General features: G+C 36.6%; 1 protein-coding gene across 1 annotated transcript in view; it reads left to right on the top strand.

The window, feature by feature from the left end:
- Positions 1–16,903, top strand: part of GABRA4 (gamma-aminobutyric acid type A receptor subunit alpha4) — a 76,181-nt gene that overhangs the window by 20,122 nt on the left and 39,156 nt on the right. Inside the window, exons 7-8 of the mRNA XM_052641946.1 lie at positions 351–503; positions 10,832–11,091. Coding sequence (XP_052497906.1) covers positions 351–503; positions 10,832–11,091 — 413 coding nt within the window. The remainder of the gene's footprint in view (positions 1–350; positions 504–10,831; positions 11,092–16,903) is intronic.

Below are 16,903 nucleotides of genomic sequence, written 5' to 3'. Positions count from 1 at the left end.
GAAAATGAAGTCTAATTGCTTTTGCAGTGTTAGATCTTTAAAATAGAAAGCACTAAAAAAAAAAAAAAAAAAAAGAAAGCACTGCAAGAATTTTTATAAAATTATAGCCCAACTTACTAAATTGCTTAATCATGATATAACAACAGAAATGTTTTTCTATGTAATGATGCTCAGTATTGTTTTCCCCTTGTTGGGAACTTAATATTTCTCAATGCTTGTACTGTCATGCAGAGCAAATACTTTCTTTGCCTAGAATACGGTTTGTTAGTCTGAAATATGGTTATAAAACCATTGAATATTTGCTCACAGAACATATTAATATAACCATTTTCCTCATGCTTCGTTCACAGGTGAATATATTGTTATGACAGTTTACTTTCACCTCAGACGGAAGATGGGTTATTTTATGATTCAAACATACATTCCCTGTATTATGACAGTAATTCTTTCTCAAGTTTCATTCTGGATAAATAAGGAATCAGTTCCAGCTAGGACTGTATTTGGTAATTATAATTCATTTCTTGGTTATTTTTGTCCATATTGCATTTTGATTGTGATTCATGGGACTAGCCTTTAGATATTATCTCTGAGAAAATATTAAACAGTAATATATCTGGCTGTGCTAAGTAAAGAATCACATAAGATTTCATTTTCATCAGTTAATACAAAGTAATAAAGCTTGAGAGGATAAGTGCATTCCATTCCTTCCTTTGGGTCCCCATCAGATTTCCTTTATTGTGAACTGGCAGGTGAAGACCAAGTGTAAATCTGGATATAATTTCACTGTGGGTGATATTCTTGGGTGCCTAGCTTAATGCTGTGTAATTGAATTAAAATCATGTCTAGGTGTTAAAATGAAATGCACTGGGAGCTTAAAATAAAAGTCATGGATGAATGCATATGAAAGCCTTAGAAATATTTGCCTTTTAATGAAGAGGAACAAAAGGTTTAAATGCATTGAATTGAAAGTATTATATGCTTAGTTTGTTAACTCATTGTTGTACTCTATCTACACAATATTTTCTGAATATGCCACGTTTTTTCTTTTTGTTTATATACTAGCTTCCTATATATCATTCGTCATTGTATCAAATCCAGAACACTTGAGTTTTAATTTTTTTAGCTGTTAATAAGCTTTTGCATATCAGCCATGCTTTTGGCTGATTGTAAAATATTACAATTAGTTATAATGATATTTAATTTAATATCTCTCTATTCTTTTTCTATTGATTGTGAGTGGAAAAGGCATTCAGTTGTAGGACAAAAAAGAAAATGATCAGAATTGCTCTGGAATGGAGGTATAGTCCCCATGAGAGATGCCAACTTCCCATTGCTTTTTTCTCTTTGGTAGAAAGTCAGACTGAAGCCATGATATAATATCCCTCATCACACAAAAGCTGAAAGAATGCTGGTAAGGAGTAACTGAAGAGTGTGGGAACTTCTTACCCGACCCCGATCCATTGAGATGCTGAGGGCCATCTTAGTGTTCTCAGGTGACCTGAATGTGGGGACATATTCCACGGACACCCTCACCGCTTTAAGCTTAGGTTCACTCAAGAAGGTTTTGGAATCCTACTGGGGAAACTCTTAGAGGAGTTTCTGCTCTGGGCAGAGTGTGAACCAAGAAGGCACTGAGCAGGTGTAGTGGGACTGTCTACTTCACAGAGTTGCGAGGGTTCAATTAAAGGATAACTGCACATTGCAAGTGTTGAAAAAGTTCAGCTATTGAAAACAGATGGGAAAATGAAAGAGAGAAAACAACGTAGTGAAGTTTATTTTCCAGTAGGTCAGGTTTTAAAACTCACTTCTGCCACTTATATTCTCCATCCATAAAATTGTGATAACACGTCTCTCCTTCCTAGACTAGTGAAGATTTAGAATAATGTGTGGTACTCAGGACAGGGTATATAGCACAGTAGGCACATATTGTTACTCCCGGATATTCTATTATACAGGGGAGAATAATTTTGCTTTGACTTTGTTGCCTTAATTATTAACTGTTTTTAAAAGAAAACATGCAACTTTCCATTATGTAATGCCATACACTCTGCTAAATTCTTTTTTTTAAATTGAAGTACAGTTGATTTGCAACATTGTGTTCAGTTCAGTTCAGTTGCTCAGTCGTGTCCGACTCTTTGTGACCCCATGAACCACAGCACGCTAGGATTCCCTGTCCATCACCAACTCCCAAAGTCTACCCAAACTCACGTCCATTGAGTCAGTGATGCCACCCAACCATCTCATCCTCTGTCGTCCCCTCCTCCTCTTGCCCTCAATCTTTCACAGCATCAGGGTCTTTTCAAATGAGTCAGCTCTTTGCATGAGGTAGCCAAAGTATAGGAGTTTCAGCTTCAACATCAGCCCTTCCAATGAACACTCAGGACTGATCTTCTTTAGGATGGACTAGTTGGATCTCCTTGCAGTCCAAGGGACTCTTAAGAGTCTTCTCCAACACCAGAGTTCAAAAGCATCAATTCTTTGGTTCTCAGCTTTCTTTATAGTTCAACTCTCACATACATACATGACTACTGGAAAAACCATAGCCTTGACTAAACAGACCTTGGTTGACAAAGTAATGTCTCTGCTTTTTAATATGCTATCTAGGTTGGTCATAACTTTTCTTCCAAGGAGTAAGCATCTTAATTTCATGGCTGCATCACCATCTGCATCTGTGATTTTGGAGCCCAGAAAAATAAAGTCAGCCACTGTTTCCACTGTTTCCCCATCTATTTGCGATGAAGTGATGGGACCAGATGCTATGATCTTTGTTTTCTGAATGTTGAGATTGAAGCCAACTTTTTAACTCTCCTCTTTCACTTTCATCAAGAGGCTCTTTAGTTCTTCTTTGCTTTCTTCCATAAGGGTGGTGTCATCTGCATATCTGAGGTTATTGATATTTCTCCCAGCAATCTTGATTCCAGCTTGTGCTTCTTCCAGCCCAGCATTTCTTATGATGTACTCTGCATAGAAACTAAATAAGCAGGGTGACTATACAGCCTTGATGTACTCCTTTTCCTATTTGGAACCAGTCTATTGTTCCATGTCCAGTTCTAACTATTGCTTCCTGACCTGCATACAGGTTTCTCAAGAGGCAGGTCAGGTGCTCTGATTCCCATCTCCTTCAGAATTTTCCGCAGTTTATTGTGATCCACACAGTCAAAAGCTTTGGCATAGTCAGTAAAGCAGAAATAGATGTTTTTCTGGAATGCTCTTGCTTTTTTGATGATCAAGCGGATGTTGGCAATTTGATCTCTGGTTCCTCTGGCTTTCCTAAAACCAGCTTGAACATCTGGAAGTTCACAGTTCACGTACTGCTGAAGCCTGGCTTGGAGAATTTTGAGCATTACTAGCGTGTGAGATGAGTGCTATTGTGTGGTAGTTTGAGCATTCTTTGGCATTGCCTTTCTTTGGGATTGGAATGAAAATTGACCTTTTCCAGTCCTGTGGCCATTGCTGAGTTTTCCAAATTTGCTGACATATTGAGTGTAGCACTTTTTCAAATCTTTTAGAATTTGAAATAGCTCAACTTGAATTTCATCACCTCCACTACCTTTGTTCATAGAGATGCTTCCTAAGACCCACTTGACTTCACATTTCAGGATGTCTGGCTCTAGGTGAGTGATTGTACCATCATGATTATCTGGGTCATGATCTTTTTGTACAGTTCTTTGTGTGTTCTTGCCACCTCTTCTTAATATCTTCTGCTTCTGTTAGGTCCATACCATTTCTGTCCTTTATTGAGCCCATCTTTGCATGAAATGTTCCCTTGGTGTCTCTAATTTTCTTGGAGAGATCTCTAGTCTTTCCCATCCTGTTGTTTTCCTCTATTTCCTTGCATTGATCTCTGAGGAAGGCTTTCTTATCTCTCCCTGCTATTCTTTGGAAATCTGCATTCAAATGGGTATATCTTTCTTTTTCTCCTTTGCTTTTCTCTTTTCTTCTCTTCACAGCTATTTGTAAGGCCTCTCCAGACAGCCATTTTCCTTTTTTGGATTTCTTTTTCTTGGAGATGGTCTTGATTCCTGTCTCCTGTACAATGTCAAGAACCTCCGTCCATAATTCACCAGGCACTCTGTCAGATATAGTCCCTTACATCTATTTCTTACTTCCACTGTATAGTCATAAGGGATTTGATTTAGGTCATACCTGAATGGTATAGTGGTTTTCCCCACTTTCTTCAATTTAAGTCTGAATTTGGCAATAAGGAGTTCATGATCTGAGCCACAGTCAGCTCCTGGTCTTGTTTTTGCTGACTGTATAGAGCTTCTCCATCTTTGGCTGCAAAGAATATAGTCAATCTGATTTCTGTATTGACCATCTGTTGATGTCAATGTGTAGAGTCTTCTCTTGTATTGTTGGAAGAGGGTGTTTGCTATGACCAGTGCATTCTCTTGGCAGATCTCTATTAGCCTTTGCCCTGCTTCATTGTGTTCTCCAAGGCCAAATTTACCTGTTACTCCAGGTGTTTCTTGACTTCCTGGTTTTGCATTCCACTCCCCAATAGTGAAAAGGACATCTTTTGGGAGTGTTCGTTCTAGAAGCTCTTGTAGGTCTTCATAGAACTGTTCAACTTCAGCTTCTTCAGCATTACTGGTTGGGGTACAGACTTGGATTACTGTGATATTTAGTGGTTTGCCTTGGAAACGAACAGAGGTCATTCTGTCGGTTTTGAGATTTCATCCAAGTACTGCATTTCGGACTCTTTTGTTGACCATGGTGGCTACTCCATTTCTTCTAAGGGATTTCTGCCCACAGTAGTAGATATAATGGTCATCTGTGTTAAATTTACCCATTCCAGTCCATCTTAGTTCTCTGATTCCTAGAATGTTGATGTTCACTCTGCCATCTCCTGTTTGACCACTTCCCATTTGCCTTGATTCATGGAGAAGGAAATGGCATCCCACTCCAGTATTCTTGCCTGGAAAATCCCATGGACGGAGGAGCCTGGTAGGCTGCAGCCCATGGGGTCACGAAGAGTTGGACATGACTGAGCGACTTCACTTTGACTTTTCACCTTCATGCATTGGAGAAGGAAATGGCAACCCACTCCAGTATTCTTGCCTAGAGAATCCCAGGGATGGGGGAGCCTGGTGGGCTGCTGTCTATGGGATCGCACAGAGTCGGACACGACTGAAACGACTTAGCAGCAGCAGCAGCATGGACCTAACATTCCACGTTCCTATTCAACATTGCTCTTTACAGCATTATTACAACATTATTAAAACATTGTGTTAGTTTCAGTCATATAGCACAGTTACTCAGATATATATATGTAGCTGCTGCTAAGTCGCTTCAGTTGTGTCCTACTCTGTGCGACCCCAGAGATGGCAGCCCACCAGGCTCCCCCGTCCCTGGGATTCTCCAGGCAAGAACACTGGAGTGAGTTGCCATTTCCTTCTCCAATGCATGAAAGTGAAAAGTGAAGTCACTGAGTCGTGTCCAACTCTCGGCAACCCCATGGACTGCAGCCTACCAGGCTCCTCCGTCCATGGGAGTTTCTAGGCAAGAGTAATGGAGTGGGGTGCCGTTGCTTTCTCTGATATATATGTAGACGTATATATAAATATATATGTACATTTTTTAAGATTCTTTTCCCTTATAGATTATTACAAAATACTGAGTATACAGTAAATCTTTTTTTTTAATCTATCTATTTTATGTATGTAGTGTGTATGTTAATCCCAAACTCTTAAGTTGTTCCTCCCACATCTTCTTCCCCCTTGGTAACCGTAAGTTTCTTTTCTGTCTGTATGCCTGTTTCTGTTTTATAAATAAGTTCATTTTTATCAGTGTTTAGATTCTACATGTAAGTGATATCCTATTAATATATAGTTTTCTTTCTCAGTCTGGTTTACTTCCACTCAGTATGATAATCTCTAGGTCTGTCTGTGTTCCTGACAAAAGATTAATTTGCTAAATGCTTGGTGTTTATTGTCTCATTAAGTGCAGTGATCACTCAGTTAACCTTGGCTGTATATATCATATATAAAGACAGCCTGACTGGGCAGCAAGTTAGGGGCTGAGAACCAGGTCAAAGTCCCTTAACTTTCCCTTGCACAAATAATATTAATGTTTCAGGAACTATCATCATTTAAAATAAAAATCATTTCCACATGTATTATCATCTTTATCCTATGCTCCTAAATAATTTTTGCAACAGAAAATATTGCCCCATTAATGCTGCCTTTGATTAAGAGGCATCCACGTCAAAAAGTGCAGACTCTGGAGCAAGATGGCCTAGGTTGTAACCTAAAGTCTACTATTTATTAGCTGTGAGCCTTCAGTGACTTATTTCTGCCTGTTTCCTCAAGTGTTACAACAGGGTGAATTGTCACTACTGCATAAGGTTGCTGTGAGGACTCGATGAGTTTATTTGGATACAAAGGCTACCACAGTGAATACTGTTTTTAGTGTCATTGACTATTATGACAGTCCATGCTGCTATCTCTCTCAATTTGAGACTCACTACTTGATACTATCATGTGAATGTTCTCTTTATTTTATAGTTATTGTGATTGGTTGATGAGCTTTGAATGCTTTCTTGGTTGATTACAAACTCATAGCCACTGTTCTGTCTCATTTGTCCCCCAATAATAGAATTTCCAGTGGTATGGTGTGGGGGGGGTGGCGCGGGGGAGGAGAGCATTAGTTATAGCTGTGTCCATCCAATATTTCCTATCCAGATGAGCTTGCGTAAGGACATTATGTATCATACAGTAAGGATATTGCTGCTGCTGCTGCTGCTAAGTCGCTTCAGTCATGTGTCCGACTGTGTGAGCCCATAGACGGCAGCTCTGGTAACACTAATAGTAATGATAATAAAATTTGCCATGCACTGATAGAGATCATCTTATTTACTCTTCAGAATAACTCAGCAAGTTAGGCATTAGTAATTTTATATGGATAAGGATATAGACACAAAGAGATTAAGAAACTTGTATAAAATCATATATTGAAGTGATAAACCCAAAACAATTTCTGCCTAACTTTGAGAACTCCCTCATGTCCACTCTGCCATTCTGTCCGTATGTGGTGGGGGTGGGGGTCGGGGAGACAGTCTGGGGACCTGGGAGCTTGTGGATGACTTCAGAGCTGCTGAGTGGATGTGTACGGCTATGCGCTCTGCATACTTCGTGGGAACTCTTCCATTTGCTTCTGATTGTGCTCAGGCACCAAGATACTGGTTTGGATTGACCAGGAAAATTATGCCCAATAATGAAGTCTTCTAAGACCTAAGATGTGCCAGAACAGTAACTATTTAATTGTTTGTTGAGATTTTTGATGGTATTTTTTTAAGGAAGTTAAGTTTTAAGTATGTGGGGAGGGGGAAGTGAACAGTCTATTTCATATGAGATTCAAATAAAAAGAAATAATTCTGGGCTAGCATTTATCTGTCCCAATTCTCATTTTTCTCTTTACTCAAGGAAGAATTTGCTGAGTAAGAGATGTCACTCGAGATCACGTAAAGAGAAAAACTAATAAAAATTAGTGTAAATATAAGTAGAGTGTGCCAAATTCTCTGGAAAGGTCTATCACTAAAGATGTACGCCTCTTAAGTTTTCTAATAATTCCAGTATAGTGAAACATGAAATCTGTGTAAATGCCAGCTGGCATATCTACATCATTACTAGTTCATTTTCTAGGAGTAGCTAGCCCAACATTCACTCCTGTGTATTGTCTTAGCCTACTCTTAAATGTCCTCTTCCAGCTCCTGGGCCAGCCAATATGGTGCATACTCAGCATTCTAAAAACGGGGCCTGGCATCAATATCGGAACTTGTTAAAAAAGTTCCACGGTTATTAGAGCATTTTCAGGGTAGATGTGGTGACCGATGTACTGTCTTCCTAGATGCAGAAGAAGCATGGCTTCTTATCTGAGAGGTTAGCGTCTGCTTGCTGTTTTGCTGGTGTCCATTTAACCAACTACTTCACCCAGACACAGGTGTACAAAGCCCATTCCTGTCATGCTAGTTCTTTCTTAAAATTGAACTCCAGACAGAGAAACTTTTTAATGTCTAAAGGGATGGTCATTTCAAACACTCAGCCAACTATTTATGCCAGTTACTTTCTTAATTTTGCCAACAGTCATAAAATAGGGACCACAATATCTGAAAGACCTTTGTGCAAACTTTTAAATCAAGTGTACTCTAGACAGTAAAAAAGGAATGCAAAGCAGCCACATAGCCATACATTGTTGGACATATTCATAAACTTGGTGATCTACCCTCCTTAACAATCAGAAAGTCATTTTTGGATTCACAACTCAATAATTGCATTAATATTCTGCTTAATGATGAAATTTCTTCTCATACTGCAGGAGAGAAAAAGACCATTACTGCTTATCCTCAGGAGAAATTGTTCTATTACCAAAAAAATGTTCAAAGCAACACAGATAATCTTAAGTTGTTTATATTTGAGTTTCAGATTCCTTTTTGATTACATTACGGTCTCTGTAAAACTTTCTGATTTCTGAGTAGTATTCTTACTTACATGGCACTGTTTATATTTTATTTTCAAGCTCTTTCAGTATAATTTCTATGCTATTAGAGGAAATATACCTAATAAAGTTGTAGAACAGTTTTGAATTCTTAATAGGCTACTTAACTTGCTATGAATAAGAAGAAAACCTTTGATTTATATTTAAATTTTGCAGCTAGAATTTTTCAGAATTAATTTAGGGTTTATTCACTATCTCTCAATGACCATAGGGAGGGTGCCATTTTCCAGGTCGCAGAGTTGGACACGACTGAGTGACTGAACGGAACTGAACCGAACTGAACTGAAAAATAAAAATAAAATAAAATAGGGGCCTAAAAGTCCTGAGGTCTCTTTCTGAAACAAAGTCTAATAAATTCACAATACTGCATTTTCATAGGCACTTAGGTATTTATATATTTGATTGAATAAACATATTTTAAGTCTGTTTTAAACTTATAAAATGTTAAAAATATCACAAACATTTGTTTTAAAAGAGAATACAACCAAATTCTCAACTTGTTCCCTCTGTATAGTTTATGGAATATTTTTGAAAGATCCATAGCTCAAAAGCTACACCATTGTTCTAATTTCTCATGTTTTAAAACTGACAATTCAAAAAGGATTAGAAGGAAAATGGATTTGTGAAGAGCTGAAAAATGTATTTTTATTTACTACACATTTATCATGTGCTCGGCATTATGTGAAATATGGTTAATTCCAAAGCGGTGTTAAATATTTCTGCCCCTAAGGAGTCAATGCTTAATGAAGTTGTGGAAACAAAGCTCACACAAATGGAACAATTAGGGAATAACACAAGGTAGAATATAATTAAGTGTCGAGTTGAAGAGACAATGTTATTTCTCCATGCATCAAAATATTTTTATTTCTTCATTATTGCATGGGGCTCACTGTCCCTTCAGTTTAACATGTGACTTTAGGCTAGGGATTGGCATGGATTGGAATAAACAGTTTATGCCTTCATCATTGTTATTGTCTTCCTCATCATCATTCCTAAACATCTGAGTGTATCAATTCAGATTTCCTAGGTATTACATAGAATGATTTAAATGGATATGGTAAATCTCCAAATAAATTTCCAAACTTAACTACTTAACATGGATTAGATCCACAGAGAAACAAAGATGCAGAAAGGGGCAATTGTGCAAATATTTAGCATTCTTAAATAATGAATTTCTCTATAGTTTCAGTGGCAAGTGGGTTTTTCCATTGAGAATGGGGATTAACATTTTTCCAGGCTCTGCAGAAAAGGGTTTTCTGGAGATGATATGCTTCAGAAGCTCATTGATGGGAGAGAAATACTGTTATTCTTGTTACCAGTATTTTCCTGCCAACCATAAACTGAAGGGCAGTAGATGTCCAATCAAAGGAAATCAGTCCTGAATATTTCTTGGAAGTACTGATGTTGAAGCTCCAATACTTTGGCCACCTAATTCGAAGAACTGACTCATTAGAAAAGACCCTTATGCTGGGAAAGATTGAAGGCAGAAAGAGAAGGGGACAACAGAGAATGAGATGGTTGGATGGCATCACCGACTCAATGGACATGAGTTTGAACAAGCTCCAGGAGTTGGTGATGGACAAGGAAGCCTGGCTTGCTGTAGTCCATGGGGTCACAAAGAGTTGGACATCACTGAGTGACTGAACTGAACTGAGGTGTCCAATATTTTTAAAACCAAATTGTTCTAGAAATCTATTTCTTGGGAGCATTCCTTCTGTTTTATATAAATTGAGATATTTTATAACTAGTACATTTATTATTTTAATTAAATAGGTAATATTCAGATAAAGATTTTGAGTGTCTATAACTTGTGGTTTTTCTGGTAGAGAGTTTCAATAACGTGGACCATGCCTACCCCAGACATGAAATTCTGATACTTTAATTTTCAGTGTTACCGTCTTCCCACCCCTGGTTGAGAATCAGTGCTTCAATGAGTCACACTTCCTGTTAGGTGTTGAGTTTCTCAGGTATATTGGCCTGGGTACTAATATCAACCCAACATATGTTAGTTGCCTTACATACTTTAAGTCTTCATAGTAAGCTCAGTAAGTGGGTATCAAGTGAAACCCAGTGTGTTTTCATAACTTAATCCAGCTCACACTGAGCCAGTGATTGGAGGAGTAGGTATTTGAACCACATCTGTCTCTCACTCCAAATCCTGTGCTAATTTCACTGAACCATTAGGATGGGAATCATATCAAAGATGGTTTGTTTTGAATTATTATAAACTTTGTTACTGCCACCCCACCAAATTTCCAGATCTTTTGGTTTGGTTGTTTTTTCTGCGTAGAAGTAACCATAAAGTATTTTGTCTCTTTGCTCTTTTCCTTTGAAGGAATAACCACAGTCCTGACCATGACCACACTGAGCATCAGTGCACGGCATTCCTTACCCAAAGTGTCCTATGCAACTGCCATGGATTGGTTCATAGCTGTCTGCTTTGCTTTTGTATTTTCGGCCCTTATTGAGTTTGCTGCCGTCAACTACTTTACCAATGTTCAAATGGAAAAAGCCAAAAGGAAGACATCAAAAGCCCCCCAGGAAATTTCAGCTGCTCCAGTGCTGAAAGAAAAGCATCTTGAAACACCTCTGCAGGTATTTGACTTAATATCCTTTAGCTCGAGATTTCAGCATCTTGGTCAAATTTCCATTGCCAGGGGAAAAGCTAGGAAGTTGAAAATCCCAACAACAATTTGTAACTCATTTAAAAATTCAAAAAAAATGTTAAAGGATAATCATAAATTTCAACTTTGAAACTATAATTAATGGCTTAAAAATTAAACAGCTCTGGATGAGATAGATGTACACAGAGCTGTTCAAATGGAAGTTGAGAGTTTAAAATTTTTTAATTTTTAGGGGGCAAAATCTTATGTATGCACTTAAGAGAAACCTGTGGATACCCTTAAGTAGGTCAGAAAAGCATCTTAGTAGAGTTCATAGAACAAAATAAAGCAGTGATTCTTAGCATAGCTCTGCATTAGAACTGCCCGCATGGGGCTGTGCCCTTGTACGAGAAAAGAAAAGAAAACCAATAAACTAGAAGACTCATAGGTGCAGGTGATATCCGTCCAAGATTGACAGTTCTTGTCCTAAAGAGACAGATCTAAAAGGATATGAAATTATATACGAGCTACTGTAATTTACAATGGGCACATAAGTGATTCTGCAAATTAAAAAAAGTTAAAAAGTGACTATTGGATACCAGTTCTACAAAAATAGCAAACCATCATGAAAATGAGAAAGCAAGCAATCATCACCTCCTCCTTCTCCTCCTCCATCTCTTCTTTCTCCCCCTCCTCCTCTGATACTCCACTATCTCTCTCTCGTTTTCTTTGCTGAACCAAAGAATTATCTATGGTCAGTTATACACAGCCTTATTGTAGTTGCCACAAATGAGTCTAAAGCTCCTTTTGTCTGCATGTACCCAAATCAAAGTGTATGTAAGTCACCGACTCTATTCTCTATAGGTAATAACTCATTCCCTTAATTATTCAAACATGCATTCATTCTTTTTTTCACTCATTCACCAAATACACATTTAGTATCAACTATGCACCAGACACTGTTGATGATCTGAAAAACAAGGGCATACAAAGCCCTCTGACAATTATCTTACTCTATGGACTTACATTTAAGTATGTAGGATAGGGGAGACAGAAAATTTACAAAAAAAATGTACATATATAGCAAAGCACGTACATTAGATGGTACATTGCTTTCATAGTGCTGAATCACTAAAGTGGGAAGGAAATGTTAGGGCCTTGTGACGATAGTAGAATTCAGTTCTGAGACCAAAAAGTCCTCCCAGAGAAGATGCCAGTAGAACAAATTAGGTTAGCTGTTTACCCTGGTAGGTATGAACTGTTATGGGGCCTTCAGTTTATACCTCTCCTTCCCAGTGCAGGGATATGGGGACTGGTTCTCTAAGAATGACATATGAGCTGATAGAAAAATTATTGTCCTTCCGTTAAAGTAAGTTTGGATAGCTTACATTTTCTTCTAAAGAAATCAGTTTCATCAAGATTTTCAAAATTATTAGAATGAATTTTGTTTACTATTGTCAGATAAAAAACTCATGAACAACAGTTTTATTCCCTTTTCCTTTCCCCATAAGTAATTTTGTGTCCTTTCTGCCTTTTATTGTTTTGTTGTGTTTGTTTTGTTTTGTTGTATTGAGGCCTTGGTAGAATAATTCTATCTACTGTTCCTTTAAAAAATTATCCTGTGTTTATTTATTTGCTTTTTATTCTTATTGTTGACTTAAGATTTATTTTAATTTCATCTTTCTGCGGGTTAATTTTGTTACTCTTTTTCTAGCATTTTGAGTTTAGTTCTTAATTTATTTTCCGTTTCTTATTTAATAATAAAGTTTCCTTTATTGCAATGAGATTTCCTTTGCATACAGCTTTGGCCATAATTCATAACTTTAATGATATATTATCATAATTATTTGCTAAATATTCTGCAATTATGCTGCTATTTTTCTATATAAGCTCATAATTATTTGGAAGATAATATTACAAGTTCCAAATGGGATATTGTTTGTTTATCTAGCTTCACTGTATTTTTAGTTGAACCACCTTATGTTCAGAAATGTTACCTGTATAGATTTGAATGTTATTGATATTTTCATTATACTAAAGCTTATAAGTGTTTGATGGAAATTAAGGAGTTGACTATTAGTTACTAATTCTACCTAAAACATTATTATGTCACCTCTTAATTACTTTATAAGTCACTTCTTGCTTTCTTGATCTTTCAAATACCAAAAAAGAAAAATTCTCCCAAAATGAGATTGTGTTAGTTTTGCATTTTAACTAGTTTTGTCTTATGCATCTTGATGCTGTGATACTCAACATGTAAAGATTTATAACAGCTCTATTTTCATTTAACTCTGTGAATTTGATCATAAGATAACCTCTATGGGGAGATTCCATATAATACCCCTTGAATTCTATTTGGTCTGATTTCGTTAACTTTTATATTCTTTCTTAATATTAACTTTTGTAATGCATTTTTATTGTTAACTTTTCACATTCTTTAGTTTTTCATACACTTTGAAAGCTATCTGTCCTATGATTATATAACCAGTGTTTAACTTTTAAAACAATGTATTTCAACTTATCATTTTCTAATATTGTAGAAGTTATTAAATATATTGACTTTTCCTTGTAGCTATTAACTCCCCCTGATCCCAGGATTGCTAAAGTCTAAAGAGTCTGCATTTGGAGACACTATATATATATGTAGTTTTATCTGTTTATAATGAGTTGATATGATTCTCTTTTCATTTTTGCAAGGTGATAAGACTCCTTGCATAGTGTTATTGTATATACTTGAAAGTACTGCTTAACTAGCATCAAACTATTCTGCAGAATTTCCAAAGGTGGGATGAGAACTAATACCTCCTTGAAACATATTTTTTGACTGTAACAGTTGTTATCACTGATGAATGCTAGGTTTGGTGCATCCAGTTGGCTAAGTCCGCTTGGATTCAGTAACTCCTCTTGGCAGCATGGGCCTCATGCTGTGTGCAAATGGCATAATAAGGAATAAGATGATGAAATTTGTTTGTGAAGGGCATCGAGTCATGGTCTTTACAGGTTTGTAAGGAGTTTATAATAAATTTCATCAAAATATATGTTTCACGTCTTCTACAGTGTGTAACCATGTATGTATTATAACTTAGATCTCCAGGGCAGTTTCCTTGAAGAATCTGTGTTCTAAGGACAGTAATTAATGAATTCCCATCCATCTTCCAGAGTACATATTGCTGCCAGAACACCCCTGGCTTTGGGGCTTCAGTTGTCATTGAATACTTTCAATATTAAGTTTAGCTTTGAAGGTTGAGAATGCATTAAAATTGAGGAAGGGAAGGAGACAGAGAAAAACTTAGATAAATAAGGAGAAGAAAGCAAGAAGGGGAAAGATGTGTTAAGAGCAAAATTTTAAAATATGTTGCTGGTAGGAAATATTCTAATCATCTTAGTAAGTTTGGATTTTCAGTATAGATTTTAATCAAATAGTTGAAATTTTGTTATTCTAATGTGTTCCAACTTGTGTAGCTATTTGCTTATTTGAATAATGCTGCCTTTGTTTAAAATGTGTTTAAACTCCTCATTTAAAATTGCCTTCAGTCTGCACAATATTTGATAGTTCACTGGTCCTTTGGGTAAGCTCAATAGTCGTTTGATTCATTGTCCCTATATGTGACCTATGGACTGTTAACAGCCTAGCAGAGTTTTATGGTTACCATTTTTATTTCTTGGGAATTGGAAAGCTTATGCTTTATGGAATATTCATGAAGCAAGGAGAAAAGGCCGATTGGCAGACTCTACGAGCAGCTACGGGCAGCCTGAATATGTTCTTAGGCACCTCAGGAGGGAAAGAGGATGTTTTGCTTCTGCAACATTATTATAATTCTGGCTTTGACTTTGCCCTTCCAGTATTTAAGCTGAGCTCTATTTTTGTGGTTCTATCTTTCCGTACCCCTACTGCTTCTTAGAGTACCTACCTGCTCACTGACACAGGTGATCTGGATTAATAGGATGGTTTGGAAAATAAGTAACTATAAAATGTGGAGATTTCTTAATAAAATCATATTTTAAAAATTATTTGAAAATATATTCCACAGTTCTTGTTCAGTCAGAAAGTATAGATTAATGTAAGCACATTGTATATTGTGAAAAAAACCCCATGATATAATGACTAAAATTGCTCAGACTTTTACATTGTGTCAGGTACTGTGTGATATACTTAATGTGTGCTAATTAATTGCAAGCTACAATAACTATTTTACAGATGAAGAAAGTGACCCTTGAAGCTGTTAAGTGATGTGTTCAAGATAACACAACTAGAAAATGGTAGACGCAATATTTAGCTTAATTTAGTTGTGTCTGAGTGTAGGGTTTGTTCTCTTAAATTCTGTTTTATAGTATTTAATCTATAATATAGCTATACAGATAGACATTAGAATGTATGTGTGTGTGTATATATATATGTATATATAATACAAGTGTATAAAATGATGAGCCTAACACAGAGTCTTTTGTTTGTATTTCTATGGTTAAATAACAACAGCAAAATATTCCAAATGCTTTTAATAAGAACTTTTACAGACATTGTAGATACACTTTAATTCTAACAACTTATAAAATACATTCTATTTTTGTCCATGTTTTACCAATGAGGATATTGCTAGTTAGGGATCAAGCAATCTGCCCAGAGTTATTTATCTGGTAAGTGGCAGGGCTGGGCTTGCAAACCTCAAACTTCTCATTTCACATCTTAATGACTGATTAGATGCTGGGACAGGGAAATGAAGGATGAGATAGATGGTGGTGGCATCATTCATTAGAACAGAGAGCAGTGAAGCATGTTTAATGAAGAAGATAATTAGTTCAAGTTTAGACAGGTGGACTTTTCCATAGCGGGACATTTTCTCCTATCCCATGATAGGATGGAGTGTCAATGGATACTTTTCTGAATACAAGTGCATACATCTCCACTGTACACCTTTCCTGTCCCATCTACCTAATTGCTTTTGTCTGTTTACATTTCACTGTAGCTATTCTTCATGGACGTTTCACTGTTAAAGTGCTCATAGATTCTTACAAGGATATTTGTAAATTAAATAGCTATTTGCTCCGCTTAGAATCTTTAAGAAAAACATGATATTAAAAGAGTATATAAATAATTCAAGATGCACCTTGAATTTAGTAATTCAAGTGCATTCTTGAAAATCTCCTTCTTTACTATCTATTCTTCAAAGTCAAACTCTAGCCCTATTTCCCAGATGAGGGTCATTTTGACCAACCTTAAGGATCTCAGGAACATGGTGGCAAGAGTCCACATCTACAAAACGTGGGTAATAACAGAATAAGAGAAAAAAGAATAGAAAAATAGGAACTATTTGTCTTTCTCTGTATGACTTATTTCACTAAGAATACCCTCCAGATCCAGCCATGTTATAGCAAATAGCAACATTCTTTTGATGGTTAAGTAATGTTTCATTGTGTGTGTGTGTGTATGTATATATATGTGTGTATATATATACATTGTGTGTGTATATATTTGCTGCCGCTAAGTCGCTCAGTCGTGTCCGACTCTTCGTGACACCATGGACGGCAGCCTACCAGGCTCCTCCATTCATGGGATTTTGCAGGCAAGAGTACTGGAGTGGGGTGCCATTGCCTTCTCCTATATATATATATATAAACATACACATATATACTACATCTTTTTAATCCATTAATCTATTGATGGACACTTAAGTTGCTTCCATATCATGACAACTGTAAATAGAGCTGCAATGAACATGGGGGTACATATAGTTTTTCAAATTAGTGTTTTTGTTTTCTTTGGAAATATACTCAAGAGTGGAATTACTGGATCATATGGTAGTTCT

Source organism: Budorcas taxicolor, chromosome 6 (genome assembly GCF_023091745.1).
Source record: "Budorcas taxicolor isolate Tak-1 chromosome 6, Takin1.1, whole genome shotgun sequence".
NCBI lineage: Eukaryota > Metazoa > Chordata > Mammalia > Artiodactyla > Bovidae > Budorcas > Budorcas taxicolor.
This window is presented reverse-complemented; position numbering and strand designations above follow the sequence as displayed.